Source organism: Panthera uncia, chromosome B1 (genome assembly GCF_023721935.1).
Source record: "Panthera uncia isolate 11264 chromosome B1, Puncia_PCG_1.0, whole genome shotgun sequence".
NCBI lineage: Eukaryota > Metazoa > Chordata > Mammalia > Carnivora > Felidae > Panthera > Panthera uncia.
This window is the reverse complement of record NC_064811.1, coordinates 187173784-187193403: the sequence shown is the minus strand read 5'-3', so window position 1 is coordinate 187193403 and position 19620 is coordinate 187173784. Positions and strand designations below refer to the sequence as shown.

The 19620-nt window shown below is 41.5% G+C and overlaps 1 protein-coding gene across 1 annotated transcript in view; it reads left to right on the top strand.

The window, feature by feature from the left end:
- TENM3 (teneurin transmembrane protein 3) overlaps nt 1-19620 on the top strand; it is a 294059-nt gene that overhangs the window by 183911 nt on the left and 90528 nt on the right. The window contains exon 10 of the mRNA XM_049631792.1: nt 5772-5957. Within this exon, the coding sequence (XP_049487749.1) occupies nt 5772-5957 (186 nt within the window). The remainder of the gene's footprint in view (nt 1-5771; nt 5958-19620) is intronic.

Below are 19620 nucleotides of genomic sequence, written 5' to 3'. Positions count from 1 at the left end.
TCCCTACGTCTTTTCTACTTTTTTGATGCTGGTTGTATCCCATGAATTAATTCCATGACCGTATTAGTCACACCGTACGAAAAGGTAATCTAACCTAGAAGGTTACCATTTAATTGGGGAGAGGAGACGAACACACATGAAATACCTAGAAACCAGGACGTGCCAGTTTAATGTTGTATTGACTAGTACGTGGAACAATATGCTAAATACAACCAACATTCAGAGGAGTGATCCTGCCTTGATGCACGTGAGGTCCTCAAGGAGATTTTTATGAACATTTCTTGCCTTCTTTTAAAGATGGCAGCTAGCATAGAAATGGGAAGAGGCGCTTTTTGACTAGGGGAATGGTACTAGAAAGTACCTACGAGCGTAGGCTCTGAGATCAGATACTCGGGTTCATATCCAACCTCTGCTACTTATTAGCTGGGTAATCCTAGGCAGACTACTATATGTTTTAGTTTACCCATCTATAAAGTGAATTTAACCGAGAAATTCTTGGGGCCCCCCGGGTGGCTCAGCCGATTGAACATCCAGCTCTTGATTTTGACTCAGGTCATGAGCTCAAAGTTGCGGGATCGAGCCCCGTGTCTGGCTCGGTCATGGGCATGAAGCCTGCTTAAGATTCTCTCTCTCTCTCTCTCTCTCTCTCTCTCTCTCTCTCTCTGCCTCTCCTGCTCGCGCTCACTCTCGCTCTCTAAAGGAAAAAAAAGAAAAAAGCAATTCCTCACAGGGATACTTTGGGAATTACTTGAATGACTGTATATAAAGTACTTAGTACAATGCTTAGTCCAGGATAAATTCTAAATCTAGCTACCACCCACCACTGCCACAGCAACTACCATTAACCGAGTTGCACCTCTGAGCGTATCGTTACACACGTGGGAGCGTAAAGAAAGAGTATTTGGAGGCAAACGTCGGGTTGGGCCCGATTTGGAGGGACGCAGCTTGGCAATGACAGTTCAGACAATGGAGAACTCACTGGTCATGACGATGTGTGCCCGCCAGTTTGATGAGAGCAGCCTGTTAGAACTCCCCATCGATTATATGTCAGAGAACACGACTAGTCAGACTTTGACGGCCCAAGGCGAGTTTGAGAGCTCTCCCAGAGTGTGAAGTGCTGAGAGCGTGAACTCGTGGGGGAGATCGCAGAAATGAAAAGGATGAAGCCGAGGGCCGTTTTAAAGGAAAGCTAGACAGCAGTTGCTGAAGAGACAGTGCAGAAGTTGACCAGAAGAGCCGGACGTCGGCAGCCAGGAGGGCCTGGGGCAGTGGACGCGTCTCTGGAGAAGACAGGAAGCTGGGAAGGGGTGAGGGGCGAGGGGCAAGGCAGGATGCAGGCCAGGCGATGAGGAGAGACCGGTGAGACATGGAGGAAGGATGGCTTCTGTTTGGATACTCAAAGTAAGCAAAACTAAATACTACTAAAGGGGGAGGGGGTGCAGAATGAGGAGGAGAAGAGGGAGAGGAGGGGAAGTGGGGGGGGGGGAGCAAAAGGACAGGTTTTAGTAACGCTGTTGAGTCTGTGTCGGTTTGGCCTCAGGGAAGGGGTCTGTCTACCCCTCGCCCTGCCCACACGGATTGCCTTCTCTGCAGACCTGTCGTAACAGTGAGCGGTTAAGAGCAGGGAATCTGGGGCTGAACTGCCTGGCTTCGGGTCTTGAGCTGGCCATTCTGTAGGCGTGTGACGTTCATCGGCTCTTTAGCTCCTCTGTTGCCTCCGTTTCTTTACCTGTGACATGGGGACAATAAGAGTACTACCTTACACAATTAAATTACGACCTGATAACAACGGTCGTAAGACGGAAATGAGTTAATATGTGGAAAGCGCTTAGAATCGTGCCTTACACATGGCAAGTCCTTACAAGTCTTAACCATTAACACAAGTAGTGGCGGTGGTGGTGGCGGTCATAGTCATGGTGGTTTGTCACACTTAATTCTTGATTGGTTGAGAGGAGCTTCCACGTAAAAGTACTGCTTGGAGGGGCACTGGGGGGGCTCAGTCAGTTAAGCATCTGACTCTGGATTTCAGCTCAGCTCATGAGATGGAGCCCCGCATCGGGCTCTGTGGTCTCTCTCCCTCTCTCTCTCTGCACCTCCCCTGCTCGTTCTCTCCCCCGTGTCTCTCTTGAAATACACAGATAGACTTTTAAAAAAAGTACTGCTGGGGTACAGTTCCCCAAATGTGAAAATTACGAAATGCAAATTATTTCATCTATTATTATAACCTGATGGCATTAACCTAAGAGAAACCCCGCTACGCAGCGAATTAACATGCTTATTTTAAGGGGAAAAAAAAGACTAGTAATTTTTACAGATCACTCTTTCTTGGCACTTTGAGAAACTCGGGTGACATGGCTGCTACCCTGGGAATCCTCAGCAACACGACACATTCGTGCGCCATTCCTCACCTGCTACAAACTGAATCCCGGAAGCCCACGCTAAACAAAGTTGTGTCCAGGCTAAGTCGTAATTCTGATGAAAGACTTCTGTTGAAGCCTTGAGCAGATACCCTGGGTAAAGGGACAAAGGGACGACTTAATGCCTTTTCTTCCTCGTACTGTCTCTCTCTCATTTCCCCCCAACCTTTCTTCTTCCCGAAGCTCCCTTGCCCCTCCTCCCTCATCCGGTCTCTCTCTTCCTTCCTTTTCCTCTACCTCCCTCATCTCTGGGCCATACATTTTTGGAGGCAGACAGAGGTTTATGTTCGTCACTGCTTCGTAGAAATAGGAGTTGATTCAGATAGCTGGGAGAAGCAAAAACTGGTTTGAAAATTCATGACCGTAGACCAAATCACACATCCAGGACAAATGAGAGCAAAAAACATAACCTGGGGGTGGGATTGTGGAGAACCCTCAGGGCCTCACTAAAGAGTTTTAGGAAATCATCACCACCCAACATTAGGAAGCATAGGTGCAAGGCATTATTTAAATAACACGTTAACTTGTTCTGTCCTTTGTTCTTAAAAACATATTTTATAACCATAAGAATCAAAATAAGCATTTAATTTTTTCTGTTCAGTGTTTGTTTCCCTTTCTGGCTTCTGTGTTAAAAAATGCATCCCACACTCAGGAAAGTCCAATTAAAGTTTATAGATACAGTTATTTTTATAGTAAAGCTACTTGGTTCAGGTCTCTTTTGCCTCCATCAGTAAAATAAGCATACGAATACTAGCTAGAAAATAATACTTGTTTGAAAATTGTCATTCTAATTTGTCTCCCACAGTTACCCAGGTAGGAAAGGAATGGTGAAACAGCCCTTTTTGTCTCAGATAATGTTATTTAACACGTTAACCTGAATTATTTTATAAAGGAGAGTTTGTAATGGATACTATAGCTCAAAAGATAATTCAGTCTTTGGCCCCTGGCCGGCTGAGTCAGTGGAGCGTGTGACTGTTGATCTCGGGGTCGTGAGTTCGAGCCCCACATTGGGTGTAAAGGTTACTGAAAAAAAAGTTTAAAAAATAAAATAAGGTCATTCTGTGATATTGCTATGAATAGCAAAAAAAAAAAAAAAAAAGGTAATAGATGTTAATTAAGAGATGAAATTGGCTGCCAAAAGCACCTGTCATTATTTTACATATTTAGACTGATTTTTTTTTTCCGTGCTTATATAATCATTTTGCCAGTTGCAAATCTAATGGTAGCCATGTACAAAATGACTGATTAGACATAGTGGGTGAAGATCTTTGTCCCATCACATCTTTACACCCCCCAATGAAAAACCAAAAAAACATATTAAACTCTCAATGTATAGAGTTGGATGATGAATACAGTGCTCTTCTTTGGAATAAATTAATTACACTCCAGAAAAAAAAAAAAAAAAGACTTTATTCAACTTTGCTATTAGCTGGAAAAAGACAGAAAACTTAGAAGAATTATCAGTAATTAAACATGCATCTATTCATCCTGTGAAAATATCCTGGTTCCTGTGCCGGAAATTTATCTGCGTGTTCCACAGTTGCCATCTAAAGTTTACAAACACATCGTAGGTAACTTACACTTGTGGCTGGAAGTTGACCAGCAGCATTATTGGGAATTTCTAACTAACTGAATCCCAAGGCAGAACACTTTACCAGCTACTTCTTTTGTTGTTGTAGAAATGACCTTCGGATCTCTAAATTCAATAAGAGTAGATTCTGCAGCTGCAGAAACATTTGGTTAAGCTGCTCCAAGAGAAGAAATGAATTATTTCCATCAGAAAGTTTATAGGTTTGAAAGCAACCGAGTTTTCCTCTCTCCTCATCAGCAGTTTGTCCATTAATTAGCCCTTCAATTCCACTTCAATTAAATTAACTCTAATTAATAAGTTCATTACAAAGATTGACGCACCTTGCTCAAAGCTAGTGTGCTAAACGCTGATAAACACCTTCGCCCTAATGAAAAATTGATTAGATTGAATAAAAGGGGTACCTCAGAAAGAAACCTCTCTCTTCTGGAGCAGAGTTGACGTTCTGTTCGTCTGAAGTTAATCAAACCATCTTGTATCTCTTAATCAAAAATTTAATTCAAACGAGATGAAAAATGTGGCTTGAAAAAAACATACCCCACTCTCTTCCAGTGAACAGTCCTGGCTGTTGTTTATAAGAAATGTTACAACTCTCACAGTGCCTTGATACGCTGTTTAAGATTCTGCAGGACTGAGAGACAGAATTACGGTGTCTGAGAAATGTTATTTGGGCAGTGAGTGGGGGAAATAGGAACATGTGGCCACATAAACAGTTACTGGTTTTTAATTTAAAAATAAGGCTGTAGTCTATTTCCTCTTTGTTTGAAATAGTTGCAGGTTTTTATTGTTCAGCATTTTTATCTTTGCAAGAAAAGCAAAACCAAACGACGGTCTTACAATCATAGAAAAAAGCGGTAGTTGATTTTATTGAACTTTACATGTAAAAAGTAGAATATAAAATACCCTTCAAAGTTTTCTTTCCGTGTGTGTGTCTAATCAAATAAGCTTTTAAGAAAGGTTGTGAAGAAAAAAATGACTTTAGACACGATTCTTTTTAACGATGGAACCTATTATGGTTTTGAAGTCCTTTGGTAACGTTCAGTTATTCTGATATCTGAAAAACCTAGCTTGTGCAGTGACAGAGTCAGTAGCCACATACATTTTTAAACTGGTTTTCTATTATCGTTCGTCTCTGTCAATAGTACCAGTTTACTGGACGGGAAAAACAACAATTTCTTCTACTCAACCAGCATGTGTGTGTGTCAGAAGCAAGCCAATGTGCAAACTACAAGATTCTTTTTAATAAAAGTTTCTGAATATTTTAGAAATCTAAACCATCGAGCTAGAAATAACCCCTTTGCAATTCTTGCTATACGGGTGAAACCCAACTCCTGCTGAGACACTGAAATATTTCATTAATTTTATATTAATTTGATGTATGTGTTTGTCTGTGTGCATGGCTTCTCCACTGCCAGAAGACCCTGTGGGATACATTACGTGTGTGTATTTTCCTCTCGTTATGAATCACGTGCTCCGTTTTGTTAGTAGCCTCTATGTTTACACATACAATATAGGAAATGATTTATAACAAAATTGTCATGGGTATTTTATGCACGATTACAGCAGCGTATTAAACGAAATGATGAATTGAAAAAGTGCATTTTTACCATTTATAATGCTTACTAGTCGATGCTAAAATGTGCTCAGTATGTAAATCCTTTGTATTTATTTTCAGTGGTTTTGTTTTTAAGACGTAGCCCTGCTTATTCATTCTCCTTCTCCCCGCCGCCCTCCTCCCCTGCTCTCTTTCCTCTTTTTCAATACAGAAATCTGTTCCGTGGACTGCGGCTCGCACGGGGTGTGCATGGGGGGCACCTGTCGCTGTGAAGAGGGCTGGACGGGCGCAGCCTGCAGTCAGAGAGCCTGCCACCCGCGCTGCGCCGAGCACGGCACGTGCAAGGATGGCAAGTGCGAATGCAGCCAGGGCTGGAACGGCGAGCACTGCACCATCGGTAGGCCCCGCCCCCAGCCCCGCCCCGCCCCGCCCCCCGCCAGCCCTGCGCGCGCAGCCAGAGGGAGCGCCCTGGTTCCTGGCTGTTTCCCTACTTGCAAAAGCTGATTTCCTCTAATTAATTTTCATTCGTCTTTCTTTAAAAAAAAAAAAAAGAATTGCTTCTTCACATCAGGCCTCGTGTTACAACGGCCATTCGGTTCTTTTTAGAACAGCTGTCACAAGCATGAGGTATAAGAATTTGGTGGTTTGTGATGGCTACAAAAGTTGACTCACCTGCAGATGATTTCATTTCTTTTTTATGAACACGCGTCCGTTGAATATTACGTCTCAGCGTTCCATGGTGCCATTGCATAACAGCAATATTTTTTACTTTAAGAAAGATGCCAAACACGGGCAGCCCCACGCATTTTAGCACCTGTCGATAATAGTTGAGTCTCTCAAAAAGCGGTTTGACTTTCTATGGCTTTATTTTGCAGCAGCCCAAGAAATAAAGTAGAATGAAATGCACAAGGCTAGCTGTTCTTAAAGTTACATGCTGATACTTTTCAAATATGATGATGTTCGTGAACCTCTGTGGGTTAAATAAAGCAAACAGGTGTTTAAGATCAAAATGTTGGTACATAAATGATAGCTAGGATGGATTCAGAATTATCCAGAACATACATAGTACCGTATTTTCAAGGTATTCGGTGCCTTTGCTTTTTACCATTTGAGTCACTGAACTTAAAACATTTAATTAAAGAAAATATAACAAACGTAAGTAATAAATGCCTGCCTTCCTTCAGTGGAAGTGTACCATATTAGCTCTAAATGACACAGCCTTACAAAAATGTCATAATCTGCATAACTTGAGGTATGGTGTTTTATGTCCATAGGGTGTAATTTGCTAACTGGAGGGAGTCCCAATATCTTAAAAAATTTCTTCTTCCAGTGCAGCTATAAGTATCATGTACTTTATTTTCTTGCTTACAGGAATTGGCTAGCTAGGAAATTTTTCACGGGAAAGTTGAAATCACATAATTTGATAAATTGTCACAATTGTATCTTTACAGAACTTCAAGTGAGGTTTTTTTCCAGTCTTAGTGACATTCCTGTCATCTGTTTTAAGGGTGGTGAGCCCCTCGCCCCCACAGGTGATGATCCACAGAAGGGCTCCCAGGACTCGGGGCACTTGTGCTCATGACCATAATAGTTATCCGAGAGGGAAATGACCCGTCGTCATCAGGTGGTTTCTGGAGAAGTCCATGCACAGGCCTCCTGAGTTCTTTCTCTCCCACCAGGAGAGGTCACACGGAGCGTGGACCTCTCTCCAGCACTGAACTACACCAACACGTGTGCAAGGAACACGTGCTTCTGCCGAGGGTAGCGCATTTGAGACTGAGAGGTTTTTAATAGGGCCGCTCCAAGAGGTAGCCTCTGTCAGCCACAGCCACCAAAATTCCGGATTCTCAGAAGAAGAGATTCTCCTGGTAGGCACAATCACTGTAGAGAACGTCCAGTTTTCCAGATGCCTGCCAAGGACCCGCCCTGCGGATTCTCCAGATCAGGCCTGTGGTGTTAACGTTTACCTGGGAAACACCCTTAGCGGCTCCCTTGTGGAATGTGAGCTTCCTGCCTACATCCCGGGAAGCATCGAGTCCCCACGGAGGAAAGCTGTGAGTGCACAGAGTGCTTATCTCCACAAATTTGATAACGGCTTTCCCCTCCTCTACTCTTCAAGAGAGGCTTCTGGGGCAATGGCTGCCTATCGTTTGTGTGAACTACATTTGTGAACTATATTAAAGCAGCAGGCCGTTGAAACCACAATTTGTGGGTCTTTCTGTGGACATACAGAGAATAATTTGTACCCCTGCGACCAAACAGCGCTGTGCCCAAATCCCAGAATGCCCATCTTTACCAGAGGCAGGGCAGGGGAAATAGGCCTCTAATCACAGTCCATCAGGTGTTATGACCCCGCCACCCCCATACCCATAAGAAGTGAATTGATTCTAGTTGGGGGGGGAAATGTTATATATTTGACTGAATGTATCCTAGGAAGTACAGCAGACACATGAATATATAGCTTGGAAAACCTAGCAGTATGCTATAAGGTTTTCCATAGGCAAATTTAACTTGCTAACCAACAGTTACTAAATGAGTCATTCTCTCGGTGTCCTCACTGACGTCGGTCATCTAGTACACGGTGAGTTTCCCACAGATGAGCGGTCCTTGAGCAGTTTCTCAGTTATCTGGGAACAGGCGAGGTTGCTGTTAGTCGCAGCTCTTTTTATTATAACGTAGCATATCTTGTTAGGGTTGTTAACAGTTCCGTTTTCTGTTGTTTTATTTCGTTTTGTTCCCTTTGTAGTCCACATGAGTAACAATGTGGCAGTAAAGGACCTACCTCATTTAAAAATGAATCTTCAAAGTGAACCTTTTAAAAGACGCAGGGAACCTCAGATCACTGTTTTGTTCTTCTATGCTATTAGAGCTACTTATTCCAGATTCTGCCATGCAAAGATCCAATTACTTTTTTTCCGACTACTTAACTACCTGTGCGTATGTCCACAGTGGAGCCTAAGGGGCCGTTTAAAAAGAGGCCTTTGTGAGCCACTGATTTAAACAACCCAGGAAACTACAGTACGTTTTCTCATTTGGGATATGTGACTATGCTGTGCATTTCCCTCTCATTTTCAACACTTACACATCTGGCTAAAAGAAGCTGCCACTTTATGAAAGAATACCCATAAATCAGCAAGGTTTTTTTTCTTTCTCCATATTATGTGCCATCTCATTGAATACAAACAGGGAGGTTAATTGAAAGAGAGACGGAGGAGAAATTAAACAGTTAGAAGCAAACAAAAGTTCCCAATAGAAAGCAAAGGATATTCTTCATTAGTCATCTTACTGTCTTCATAAACTGTTCATGCTTTCATAAAACCATAGGCATTTTGATAGTAAAATAGGTTATGAATTTAGAGTGTTCACTGAACACCCTATCTACTGACAAGATTCCATCTTGCTATTTTTATTAGTGTGTTCATATTTCCCTCTCGTTGTGAATCATGAGTTCGGCAAGTTGGGCGTATTAATCCTCGGGTTCACTGTCCCAAGTCCTTCTCCTTTCTGGGGTTAGACTTTGAAAAGTGATGCCTGCAGATGGAAAATGAAACAAAGGGAAATCTACTTCTAGCGATATTATGATTTAAAATAAATATTTTTTCCCTTCCTCCCCATAAAAGCATTTATGACTGTTGGGCCCTTTCATAAATAAAGGGAAGTTGGTTATATGAGAGAGCCACATCAAATGTTACTAGCAAATATTACTAGCATACTTTAATAGTAATAGCACCATCATCCTTTGTATGTGACCATTCCACAGGAAGGTCGAGTGATTATCCCACTCACGTTCCTACTGTTGTTTCTAACAAGATAGAAAAGATGTAAGAATATTTAGAGGGCCCAGAAGCAAGATAAAATATACCAAATATAATTAAGTGGTTTATAAATAAAAGTTGACATAATTGGAATACTGCATGGCTGTCTCCATATAAACGAGCCAGAACAGTTCCGTATCGATCAAGGTCAAGCCTGTGACCTGGGAGATACTTGTCTTGGCCTTAATTGAGTAAGTTCACTGTTGATGTATTTAACTGAAACCGGAATCTATAACCACACAAAGGCAACTCCTTTGCTTTGACTCTCCCTATCCTTGCGTGGAAACACTGGAAAACTACTCTTCTGGCCTGGTGGCTGGAGTTAGTGGACCATAGAAAGAATGCAAATGCCACGCCAGCCTCTGCTGAACAGATGGTGATACGCAGAATCCACATAACTTGTAAGCGCAATGCAGCTGAAGATTCTGGGCAATGCTACGTCCTAAGTTTGCACATCTTGAGTCTTTCTAACCTGTAGCTTCCCCCAAGAGCTATTCTTTGTAGCGGTTGCGGAGAAAAAAAACCGTCCCCATAGCCTTCCCCTTGTAGCTGAGAGCACTGGAGGTTATAGATGAGATTGTGACCTGCAAGGGCGAGGGGAGCAGGGCTGGGGACTGAATAACACATTTGATTGCTGTCTACAATGAAGTGTTGTTAGGAAGGTAGGGAAGGCCCAGATCTGTCTGTAGATGAGTGAATTATCTCCTGGAGATTGATTGGTATTTCCCATTGGTGTGTCCCATTTCCATACAGACAGAAATGGAGAAAAGGGGCTTAAATTGTTAAGATGTTGTTTAGCTACAATGAGGAACCTCCTGTTGGAAGACGTATTTAAATCCTGACACAAGATCCCAAAGAAAGGTTTTAATCTCGGTTCCTGGAAGCTTTGGGAATACCGTAATCATTTAGGCGTGAAACACTGGGGGTCTTGTTTGGTTCTTTTTGTTAATTTGAGGAATGTTTTTAAGAGGGGACTTTCTGGTAACTTTTTTCCATTCGCCAAGTCTCTTGAGTAGTGTCCCTATCTGAAGGACCCCTTGAGGTCTCTTGTGGTTCTAGAATTTCTTGATTTCTGCTTTATTTAGAAAATTACGAGATTTAAACAAGGGATTCCCCTTTTGTTCTGTTTCACTTAGCTTTTCGTTTTCCCTAAGGCATTTACATGTCTTTGTTACCTTTCATTTGTTCATTTATTTCTTTATCCATTAAGCAATTACTGATCATCTCATCTGTGATATTCTAATATTTTTTATGCAAGTTAGTGGTAACAGATGAAAAAAACAAAGCGTGGGCTCTGGAAGGAAAAAGAATACGTGTTGTCAAATCTGCTCTGTGATTGATCCACTATAACTTGTATAATGAAGCTATTGGTTACTGTAGGGCAGTGACCAGAGGGGAGAATATATGTGGATCCCCTGGGGTCCGGTCCCGGTCCCTGCTGCTTGCAATTTGGTTTCAGCCCTTTTATCAGTAGGAAAGCACTTGTTCCCTGCTTGCATCTGACTGACTGCCTACTCTATCATTGTGACCTTAGGCAAGTATTTTTCGTTTTGTTTTTTTTTCTCTCAACGTTTATTTATTTTTGAGACAACACAAGCAGGGGAGTGGCAGAGAGAGGGGGACAGAGGCAAATAGTGTTTGAGGCAAATACATTAGAGTTCTTATTCTGTGGTTAAGTATAAATGAGACGACTGCAATCCAGACAGTGTTTTGGATGTTGACTTCCAAAAATAAAGACACAAAACAAAATTGCTGTCCAACGTGAAATTTTCATTTCTCTGTTACAAAATGTAACCTAGTCTCAAAATGGATATGGCTTAACAAGAAGTTAGTATGTTTGAGTTGAGGGTTTTGAGAGGTGTTGCTTTGAGAAAGAAAGGAAGGGAGGGAGGGAAGGAGGGAGGGAGAAAGAGAAGGAGAAGAAGAGGAAAGGAGAAGAAAGGGAAGGGAAGGGAGCGAGGGAAAGAGAAAGGTGGAGTCTATTTGGTATTTGTCTTCTCTGGATACCTCCAAGACAGAGTTGTTTATTGAGCTACATTGATTTTCATGTACTTTCAGGCAATTCAAATGGAAATTTGGCCTAGGGGAAATCCTAATTCCTTTAAGCTACAAAAGACCAGCTATTTGTTTTTATTCTAATTCTTTAGTACATTGGGAAACAGGATCATTAATGATCACAAAGACATGCTTTGTTTGCTCAGACAAAACTTAGACTTACAGTACTCGGCATCCCTCTATTAAATACTATGGTTGCTCTGGGCTTTGGGATGCTGAAGATCAGAAATTGAAAATGAAATACACACAACTGGGGAGTTCTCTACTAAACAATATGGGGGTAAAAGAGAGAAAGATGAAAACTGTACCATTGTGGACAAAGCTTAGCCTCGTTGTTCTCGTTCTTATCTCTGGAGAACGCTGAAAGAATAGTATTTTCGTTGTTACCTTTAAAAATAAGTGACGATCTGGGGGCACCTCGGTGGCTCAGTCGGTTAAGCGTCCAACTTCGGCCTAGGTCATGATCTCACGGTCCATGAGTTCGAGCCCTGCGTCAGGCTCTGTGCTGACAGCTCGGAGCCTGGAGCCTGCTTCCGATTCTGTGTCTCCCTCTCTCTCTGACCCTCCCCCGTTCATGCTCTGTCTCTCTCTGTCTCAAAAATAAATAAACATTAAAAAAAAAAATTTTTTTTTAAATAGGTGACGATTTGGTTTCACAAGTGACCACTCGGATACACTCTGATACTTCCCTTAGATTACAAAATCGATATTCTTTGTAACTTTTGCAATGTTCCCAAGTTGGGAATCATATTGACCATAATACAGAATGTGGAAATTCTACAAGTATCTTTCTGCATTTGTACTGAAACTTCGTAAGTCCCCCCTTAAATGAATACAGGGTACCACGTTACGCCTGCCAATGAGCGCTCTGGGAGACATCTGGCTTCCCGTCTGTCAGAGTGATGGAGTAGCTACAAAAGGGGTCTCCACTGCCTCCCACCTGAGTCCCTGGCGGGGCCAGCGACATACTTGTCATGAATCTGGTAAAGCTGAAGCCTCAGAGAGAACTGGAACACCTCGCTGGTGCGGGCCTTTCTTGCGAGAGGACCGCGGGGTTATATGGTCACATGTTCATCGGAAACTTGCAAATCAGTTAGGGCCTTCATCTATTTCCTTTTCGACTTGCTTTCCATCACACTTTTCCTTGAGTAGGATGACACTGGAATGACTATGGGCACTTTGAGGATTCAGCTAAGGAGGCTCTGAGCTGGGGATACATTTAGTTTAGATTTAATTGGATATATTTATGAGGTGTGAAATCATTGCTGTCTGTGGTTGTTATTGCTAGCCATCCAGGAATATTCCTACCACCCGCTGCCTCACCTACTGACATGAAAGCACAGGGTCAGAGATTATATGAAGCTATGAATTAGTCCTGTGGAGCCCTGCACCAGAAGTAGATCGTGGAGGAGAAATAAGGTTCGAAATGTATGGAAACGGAAGTTAGTCTGTGGAAAATTCCTCTCGTCATCAGATATGTTGTAAAAGTGCCTAATCAAAAATGCCTAATTTCTCCTGTCAGAGATACACTTGGTACTGGGATGTCTGTAATTACAAACTTGCCACAATTTTCTCGTTTGACGAATATATCTTTTGAGCAATTGATCGGAATTCTGGCGTTTCTTAGGGCGCAAACATGTCAGCAGTGTTGCGAAATTGAGTTCATCAGGGTGTGAAGTCATACGTGCCGTGCATCGCAGGGTATCCGTGAATCTTATGAACATTCGAGAAAAAAATTTCATGTTTATGTGACATGAAACACTGATATTGACAAAGATAATATAAAAGTCATAATATTCTGTGAGGATATCACAACAAAGTGGTTAATGAATGTCATCAATTCAAAGAGTGTTTAAGATTTGTTTATTATACAATAAAGTCTTCCTTTCTAGCAATAATGCCAAACATTTATATGACGTTAATAATAATTAAATTGAAACTTTTCTAAACTATCAGTAATGAAAACTATATTAAACAGTCGCAGTGAATAAAGACTGAATTATCTTTCTGTTCAGTCTACAGAAAGTATTACAAAATCGTTGTCTTATAAAGAAGCATTGAAAGAGTGAACAAAGCTCAAAAATACAGAAGGAGAAATGTTTATTAGAGACATGACAGGCACTTAATAAAAAATGTTACATGCTTTTCTGATATTTGTGGTGTTTTCAGCTCAAAAATAATTTCCTTTGATTTCTTACTCTAAATACTCATTTTATACCTAATTTTCATATTCATAATTTGGTATTCTTTTCTTTTTTTAAAAATCCATTCATGTATTTATTTTGAGAGGGAGAGCAAGAGAGAGAGAGAGAGCGAGCATGCCAGGGAGTGCAGAGGGGGGAGGTAGAGAGAGACAGAGAGAGAGAGACAGAGGGAACCCTAAGCAGGTTCCTCACTTTTAGCTCAGAGCCCAACTCGAGGCTAAATCTCACAAACCATGAGATCATGACCTGAGCCGAAATTAAGAGTTGGATGCTTAACCAGCTGAGCCACCCAGGTGCCCTTGGTACTCTTTTTCTTAATGAGAGCCCCCCAAGATGTATAATTTCAGACCCCATAAAACCTGCATCTACCTCTGTTCCCAGCTCTATGACTTGATAACTGTGTGATCTCGGGGAAGTCACTTAAGCTCCCTGTGCTACATTTTCCTCATCTGTAAAGTGGGAATGAAAATAGAGAGTCTCAGAGAGTCTTTGAGAGCATTAAATGACTTCACACATGGAGAAGAGCACTTAGGACACTTCCTGGCCCAAAATAAACACCATGTAGATGTTACTTATTGTTACCGTGGTTGCTGCTAGAGTTTGGGGACTGAGATTCATGAAGTTGACAGTGACCGATTCTTCCCTACTGAGTCTTGTCTTCACGCAGAGGAATTAGCCAACAGAAAAACAAGAGTCCGTGCTGGTTACGAGAACTGCTAGTCCCCTCTGCTTGCAGACACACTGAGTGGGGACAGAGATGCCTCGTGATCTGTCAAACGTGGTGGAGGGTGGGGCAGCAGGGGTCAGTACACATGGAGTTGAATGGAAGGAAATTCTAAGCCGACTTGGTTGACGGTAAAAATCCAGAGAAGCCAGAAAGCCTCCTGTGCGGTGCGCAGAAAAGAGATCCTTCTTAAGATCCTCTCTGTTCTGCTGTCCCGGTGACTCTAAGTAATTTGATGTGACAAAAAGGATAGCGATTCCTAAGAGAACCTTGAAAGCCCCTTAGAGCTCATTGAGTATCACCCATGTTCTGAGAACCAGGCTGATTTTTAGATGTCTGTTTTTTTCCTTTGAGATAACATTAGTACCCATTTGGGGCTTCCTAATATATATATTTTTTCATTTTAGTCTTATTTATTTAGATGTAGTACTTTATCCTGTAATCCCCTCAGAATGGGTTGGGTTGGGTTTTTTTTAATTTTTTTTTTTAATGTTTGAGAGTGAGAGAGAGAGAGAGAGAGAGCGCCAGGGTGGGAGACACAGAATCCGAAGCAGGCTCCAGGTTCTGAACTGTCAGCACAGAGCCCCACACGGGGGCCCGAACTCCCGAACCACGCGATCATGACCTGAGCCAAAGTCAGACACTTACTCAACTGAGCCACCGAGGCGCAGCAGTTTTATTTATTTTTTAAGTAATCTCTACACTCACCGTGGGGCTCGAACTCACAACCCCGAGATCAGGAATCACATGCTCCACAGATTGAGCCAGCCAGGTGCCCCTGCATATTTTTTTTTTTTTTTAACAAGGCGTTTTAGTCTCCTCTTTCGTAAAGACACAACACTAGTCCCTTGACCTTTCTGAATGGTGGAGGCCCTTGTCAGTGCTCCCTCTACTGGTTTCAGTCTTTTTTAAAACTGTCACAAAGATAAATGCCGATGTTACTAGTGAATTGAACAATGTTCCGTTTTCCTGCATTTCGATGAAGAAGTGCTTGGATAAGGGGTGGCGTATTGGATGGCTAGTTTGATGTTTTAATTCGTCCAGCCTTCAGGTGGTTTTTCTCTTCAGCGCGTTAAGTTGTTCTTTTGTATCAATTTGTTTTCCTTCCCAGGTACCAATTTCAGCACGAAAGGACGTGAAGTCAGGGGCTCAGTGTAGTCAGAGTCAGCCAGCAATGGCGGTCCTGGGCTTCTTCCACGGAGAGCTCGGTAGCCTGTATATATATAAGCTTTATATCCTGTAAAGCTTGAGGGTCGTTAAAGTTTGACTCCGCTGACGTTTGGTGAAGGGCCTTCCGACTTTAACTTTTTGTTAGCAGCCCATCCTCCCTTGTTTTGTTAACCTGCCTGCACAAGTCAAGTAGTGTCTCAAGAGCCCCGGTAGAATGACATCCCCCCGGGGGCGCCTGGGTGGCTCATTTGGTTAAGCGTCCCACTTCGGCTCAGGTCATGATCTTGTGGTTCATGAGTTCAAGCCCTGCATTGGGCTCTGAGCTGACAGCTCAGAGCCTGAGGCCTGTTTCAGATTCTGTGTCTCCCTCTCTCTGACCCTCCCCCGTTCATTCTCATTCTCTCTCTCTCTCTCTCTCTCTCTCTCTCTCCTTCTCACAAATAAACATTTAAAAAACAACTTTAGAATTACACCCTCCGTCTGACAAATCCTCAAGAAAATTTGTATTTGAATCTTCACAGAACTCTTGCACTGTGACCGTCTTTGCTGTGTGTCAGGGAAATCATAGTCCCAAGGGCCATCTTGATATAAATGTTCTCTCATCATGTTGATGATTTGTTTCTCAAGACATCAATTTCTTTGCCCCTAAGAATGGGAGTAACTATAGACATAAACATATAGACATAAACAACTTTTACTATTGACGTCAGCCACTTGAGTGTCCCTTTTGCTCTGTCCCATCTTCCATGCTATAATTTATCCTCACTAAATAGAGGTAGTGGCCTAAAGCCGAGTCAGAGTTTTTCTTCACAGGGTAGCAATGTCCCCAAGAGGTAAACTTCAGTGACGGTTATATTGTTTTGGGAAATGTTAAATGTGTTCTATACTTTAGAAAAGGGACTGGTTTTTTTTAGAGTTTCTAAAACCCAGTTCTGAATGTAGTATCTGTTTTGTGGGTGAATGTATTTGGACGTAACATGTGTCTTTCCATGTGGATGATTTACACATGGCCTACAAGCATAGGAATTTTGAGTTCTTTAGAAGAAATATGCTTCACGTACTTCAGGGTCATAGAATAATGAGTTCTATACTGTGATTGGTATTTGTGTACAGATTCTCCCTCCCATCTGCCTCCTGTGGTGTTACATGGGTCTCAATAGCTGCTATAAATTGATTGTACTCCTACTCAGCTTACTATAAGTGCCACCGGCTATAAAGGCTGTATGTTCAGAGAAAAAAATGGAGGAATAAATCCACTGTCATTTTTCTCAAATCAGAGCAGTCTATAAGAAAATGCTGATTATTTATGTTGTTTTATGATGGCTTAGATATCATTGAAATATGCCTGATGTCTTTAGAATTGATCAACCTGATTCCTTTTTTTTTTTTTTTTTTTTTTTTTTTACTATCTTGTGTTTATTTCCCACCATGAACTTAGTGGTTTTCTAGCTAGTTTTTCTTTTTAGTCTCCCAAAATGATTTACTGTGCAGGTGCTTAGGGGAATAGTTTATAAATCATAATTATTATATTACAGAAAATTTTGAATCTGTTACTTTGAATTAAAATATTAGGGGCGCCTGGGGGGCTTAGTCGCTTAAGCATCCGACTTGGGCTCAGGTCATGATCTCATGACTTGTGAGTTCAAGCCCCGCGCCGGGCTCTGTGCTAACAGCTCAGAGCCTGGAGCCTGCTTCAGATTCTGTGTCTCCCTTTCTCTCTGCCCCTCCCCTGCGCGCTCTCTCTCTCTCTCTCTCTCTGTCTCTCTCTCGCTCACAAAAAAATAAACATTAAAAAAAATGTTAGATGCCATAACAGATTTTTTAAGTATGAATCTATCCATACCCAGGAGTTCCCTTTTGCTTTTTAAACCTCATTTCTCATCTGAAGTCCATTTAAATTGTCTTTTAAAAGTTTATGGAGAGACATGGCGTCTGAATACACACCAGTTATATGTCAAATTTATATTGTTTTATTAACAGCCTGCCATTGTGTTTCTTTACTGATATACTGCGGTATTTTTTTCCACTTGGAACACTTCATTGATTTGCATCTCTTAAAAAGCATCTAAGAGCTTAATTTCCACCAAAATCTAGTATACAGGAGGTTTTAAAGTTCAGTTGACTGGGTATACAACTTAACTAGAAATAAAGATGAAAAACACTCCTTTCAACTCTTGCCAAGTTCATCAGAAGGCTTCTATGAGAGGTTTAGGTTCAAGGTATTTGGGCGTGACAACATTACGTTGTCAGCTGTTTAACAACGCTGGCAAGGAGGAGACAGACCGTAAGTAGCGTCAGATTATTCCATTTTCCCTAATATGTCCATTCTCCCTAAAACTCGAGCCAGGTAACTGTGAAGAGTTAATGTGGATTTTAAGTAATTTTCATCGTATGTAGAGATCCTTATTACCCCAGTGGAGTAAGTAAAAAGTCAGAACTTTGCACTCGGTTTAATGTAAGGGTGGAAGAATGAGGCACACAATTTTAAGGGATAGGATTCCTTCCCGCGATGGCACATTGGTATCCTTTCAATGGCAGATTTTATCTCTGTCATTTCTCGAATATGACAAGTTGAGAAGAGCCTTTATTCATCTTAGCTCAGTTCCTTTTCCACCTACCAGTTTTTAAAATACAAGCTTCTTAATGGTGTTCGTCCATATAGAAGCCATGACTCGTCTGTCTTTTCATATTTAACATATTATCTTCACAGATTATGGTGTGACTAGAGCCAGTTTGGTTTTTTTTTTTCGTTCACTCTTCATGATGGGTTGGTTCACTGACCCTCTCCTTTTTGAGTGCCTCTTTAGTGAAGCTGGAAAACAGCTGTCTGAAATATGCTATTATTTCTGGGGTTTAGCCGCCATGTGCCTTGGATAAATTAAGGAGCAGTCAAAGGAAGTCCATAAATATGAATACTTTGCCAGCTGCTTTTCCATTAAACTCTGTTGGTTGAATGAAATTAGCAAATAATTATGTTGGTGGGGAATCTACTATATCCAAATGCAATATAATGTCTTCCTTTAACAACAGAGCTTAATTTTTTCCTGTACACCAAATTAGTTTTTAGGGTAATCTACATTGCAAATTGGCCGATTTGCATTAGAACTATGCCTACTTGTTCTGATTTGTCAACACCTCTTTTTTTAAAAAGTCTTTAACATCGAGCATGGGTGGGTAAGACCATCTGCTTACAGAGCTTGCCTGCAGCTCCGTCACTTAACACATGAGACAGGTTACAGCTGTTTAATTGTTATGATGCTGAATGATTATCATTCTATTCAAAATTAATATTTATATATGTGTGCATAGAAAGCATGTGGTTAAACATAAGTGATCTAATTGTGAATTAATGGCGTTAGGTATTCATTAATTAGTCCCCCCCCATGAACAGTGAAGGGTAAAATAATGCTTTTCACATGCACTCCAACTCTTGGCTTTTAAGACGAGTCCCCAGGAGTGATTATTATGCATGTGAGTAATCCACTCCAAATACACTGGTGTAAGCAAGGAAAAAAAAAAAATCACCATATAGCCGCCATTAAAAACAAAGGAAAAACTATCTATATGTTTATTACCCATATGCTAACTCTTTCCTGCCCCTAAAAGCATTACCCTCTGAACTGTGACCAGTGTAAATACAAGCCACGTAGTAAGAGCCTAGACGTACGTCAGTTATGACTGTATATACCAGCATATCACCCTCAATGACTACCACTAGCCCATGGGGAAGCTTGCTCAGCCCGCAGTGGACTTCCCGGCATAAGGAATGGTGACGCACAGACACATCATTTTGCTCCAGAAGTTAGCAACACATATTCCATCCTGTCTGCTCAGTCCATTTCATAATGGAAAACAAAATGAAAAGTTTTCAGCAAAATTGCGGTATGATGACGGAGGTATGCGTGTAAAAGAGGATATTTAAATGCCTTCGTTTCCAGGTAGTTACCGTCAAGGTGACTTGTGTTTGTATTTATACAGATAATGGTACGCCTTTAGAAACTACTGACTTACCTGGCTGAAATACAATGAATAATGAGGGAACGCAAAATCTACAAGGACAAGTTGCGATTTGTTCTTTATTCCAAAAAGCTG